Source organism: Scardinius erythrophthalmus, assembly GCF_964197995.2.
Source record: "Scardinius erythrophthalmus genome assembly, chromosome: 10".
In the NCBI taxonomy this organism is placed as follows: domain Eukaryota; kingdom Metazoa; phylum Chordata; class Actinopteri; order Cypriniformes; family Leuciscidae; genus Scardinius; species Scardinius erythrophthalmus.
In genome coordinates this window covers 42,351,417-42,355,183 of record NC_138230.1, presented here as the reverse complement: position 1 = coordinate 42,355,183, position 3,767 = coordinate 42,351,417, and the positions used below count along the sequence as shown (strand labels likewise).

Genomic DNA, 3,767 nt, shown 5'->3' with positions numbered 1-3,767 from the left:
GAAATGCTCACAGCGAGAATATTGAATGCATTATTATTACAGGATTGCATTGCATACACCAATCAGCTTGAACTTCAGAACGGTGATTCCCATGCGCGCGCGCGCGTAACCCCACAGGACTCAGGGGATATACTTGAAAATATTTCAGATGATTATAAACCTACAAAACTTACTGAAATAATGACTCGTGTGTCATGTGAAAGAAAAAGATTTCAGTTTTGGATGGATATGTGAGATTTACTTATAATATTGCGTTGAAATAGATGGATGATATGGAAATAGGGCCTCGAGTTTAAAATCAGCCTTTCCATGAACTATGTAAATGTAAAATGTTACCAACAATACCAAGGTAACACTAAAATAATGCAATATGCAGTGAAAACAATACATAAAATGTAACGTATATATCTTAATGCGCCCAATATACAGAAAATATTAATATTTTATTATATTATCATAGAATTGATCAATTTTATATAATATAGCTGACATCAAAGACTTTTATAATTTTAGGGAAATGTACCATGCTGTCCACAAAACAATATTAGGCTACATAAAAGCAACTTTGATAATAATAAGATTTTTTTAAGCAGCAAATCATCATATTAGACCGATTTCTGAAGGATCATGTGACACTGAAGACTGGAGTAATGATGCTGAAAATTCATCTTTGAATCACAGGAATAAATTAAAGTTTAAAATATATTCAAGTGGAAAACAGTTCTTTTAAATTAAAATAATATTTCACAGTATTTCTTTATTTTTGATCAAATAAATGCAGCCTTGGTGAGCATAAAATATAGTAGTAGTGTATTTATATTATATTATATTATATGTTTCAGTGCAGAATTCATACATATATTAAATGTAAGTGTTTTAATGTAGAAAAGTGTTCCCCTGCCAGCATCTCGAGCAGTGCCTGTAGTGAGCAGACTCTGGATGTCGGATGTTGTTAGTTATGATGAGGTCAGGGGTCAAGGACAGGGTTCTGAGCATGTGACAGTCTCCCGCTGAGGATTGCGTGACTAACCCTTCTCTCCCTCCGCCACAGAAATGGCCCTGAACAACTCTGAAGTGGGTTTAGAAGTCATCTTGGCGATGGACCAACTCCTGGAGCTCACCTCGTCCAGCGTGACCCCTAAACCCCTGGAGCCCACAGCGGTGATGACTCCGTGGGACGTGGCCCTGTGCGTATCAGGAGCTGTGATCTGCTGCGAGAACGCCATCGTCGTGGCCACCATCTTCTCCTCGTCCTCTCTGCGGGCGCCCATGTTCCTGTTGATCGGCAGCCTGGCGTGGGCCGACTTCCTGGCAGGGGCGGGGCTTCTCCTGCACTTCCTGTCCCGTCGGTGCGTTTACTCGGAGGCTCTCGTGCTGGGAAGCGTGGGTCTGTTGGTGAGCGCGCTCAGTGCGTCGGTGTTCTCTCTGTTGGGAATCACCCTGGACCGGTTCCTCTCGCTGCACCGCGCGCTGACGTACGGATCCCGTCGCACGAACGCGCAAACGCTCTGCGCTCTGGCCGTCGGCTGGACTTTTGCGGGTCTTCAAGGAGCTCTACCTGCGCTGGGCTGGAACTGCTTGCACGATGGAGAATCCTGCAGCGTGCTTCGACCTTTGACCCGAGTGCACCTGGCGACTCTGTGCGGAGGCTTCCTGCTGACCTTAGCCGTGATGCTGCAGCTGAACGCCCGAATCTGCAGCGTCGTGCTTCGCCACTCGCATCAGATCGCCCTCCAGAGGCACACACTCCCGTCCGCTCGCACACACACGCGCCGTCGGGTGCACACGCTCGCGCTCATCCTCACCACGTTCGCCAGCTGCTGGATGCCCTTCGCCTTGTACGGGCTTCTGGCCGACGGGTCGTCGCCGGCTCTCTACACTTACGCCACGCTGGTCCCGGTCACTGGAAACTCTCTGCTGAACCCTCTGATCTACGCCTACAGGAACACACACATCCAGAGAGTGCTGCGACAGGCCTGCTGCTGCTGTCTGCCTAACACACCCAACAAACACACACACACCCCCAGTGATGTCTGACACTCCCGAACAATCAGAAAACGCTTCAGAAGATTCTATGGTGCCATTAAAGATTGCGTTTCACGTTTTATGTCTGTTCCTGTTTGGGAACGTCACTGTGCCAGTCGCCAAATCTCCCGTCTGAAAAGTTACCATGTGACCTGATCTACTCTGCATTATTTTATTTCATTATTAAAAGGTTTTATGTAGCAGTGTTGTTTATTTCTGATTGAGAAAACTGCTACTGTATCCTTTTAGCTCATTGCCAACTAAAGGGGTTCATGCAGAAACTCTCCCGTCCGCTTTCACGTCTCAGATTCGTGCCTCATTTTGTGTCCTCTGAAGTTCAGAGTTACTGATGGAATCAAAATCATTTGCACTTTACGACGATGACTTGACTTTTAAGCTGAAACTTGATTGAATCAAAATTATTTGCCGTTTGTTATTCTGACTGATGTTTTTTATACTTCATAAATGTCTTGTTTGCACTTATAATGTATAAATGTTGCACAAAATGTCCAAATGTATGAGTGAATGTTTTATTGTTGAAATGAGATGTTTTATGGAATATGTTTATAAATAATAAATTGTAACTTTTGTACATTTTCTGTTGTTTTTTTGCAAGTATTTTTATTATATCAAAAGTGGTTTTAACTTAATTTAAATGTTAATCCAAAGAAACTTTTAAACTGAGTATGAATCAGGGTTATAAGCTGACTAAAACCATAAAAAACATCTGAAATAATTACTTGAAATAAAGTATTAAATAAATGTATTTTATTTTTAGCTAGTTGCCAAGATTGCAAACATTTTTCAGTTAATTTAGCTTAAATTGATCAAATAAATAAATAAAACTGAAATAAAAACTATATATAGGCTACATTACAAACAAAAGCTAAAACATCAAATTTCTTAATCTTTAAGTACTACACTTAAACTGAAAATAAAAAAATAACTAATTCTAGAAATTAATAAAAACTATAATAGTATCACAGCCATACTAAAAGAACACTGCTAATCTAGAATTGAATTACATGGTTTTTAACCATCTGCAACAGTAAAAATCAACCTAAATATAGATATTATTTGTGCGTCAGATATTTTTACTAAATACGCTGCTGATACTGAGTAGGACACGCAAGGCCCGTTCACACCAAGAATGATACCTATAGCAATAACTACCAACACCACACTTAAACATTCTGTTTATTATAATCTCGCGCTGCCGTTTTGACGTCTACCACTTTAAAGGTTCAGAAAGCGATTTCTGAGAAACGCTGTTGAAAGTGGAGCGCCGGAGCACCAAAACACATGTAGCCAATCAGTATTAAGGGGCGTATAGACTCATTAGGGGGGAGGAGCCTGTGTTGCATAGTATGTTTGTGTATTTGGGGGCGGAGCTATCAAGATAGGGGTGTGATTCTTTTGGGCAGGGGCGTGTTTTCCCCTGGTGATATTAATATCAACAGCGTTTCTCAGAAATCGCTTACTGCACCTTTAGCTCTTTCCCCATCAGCTTTTTTTTTTTTTTTTTTTTTAAACAACGTGCATAACAAGCAATGGTTTTATCCAGGGCCTAAAACTAACTTTTATCAACACCTGCTAATGGCCGTTGACTTAAGAAAATTTACCAGTCAGCCGCCATAAATATTTTTTAATGGCCATGAAACTGTTTTTGCAAAAAACGGCAGTAATGACACCAACATTTTTAATTTCATAAGCCTCACATTTTTTCATTGTTTTTTTCTTTT

At 40.9% G+C, this 3,767-nt stretch overlaps 1 protein-coding gene across 1 annotated transcript; it reads left to right on the top strand.

Annotated features, from left to right (window-relative positions):
• Positions 1–1,053: 1,053 nt before the first annotated feature.
• gpr3 (G protein-coupled receptor 3) lies at positions 1,054–2,037 on the top strand (the record flags this gene model as incomplete). The annotated part of the gene is made up of 1 exon (XM_081377423.1): positions 1,054–2,037. The coding sequence occupies one exon, from the start codon at positions 1,054–1,056 to the stop codon at positions 2,035–2,037; it is 984 nt and encodes a 327-aa protein (XP_081233549.1).
• Positions 2,038–3,767: the final 1,730 nt, after the last annotated feature.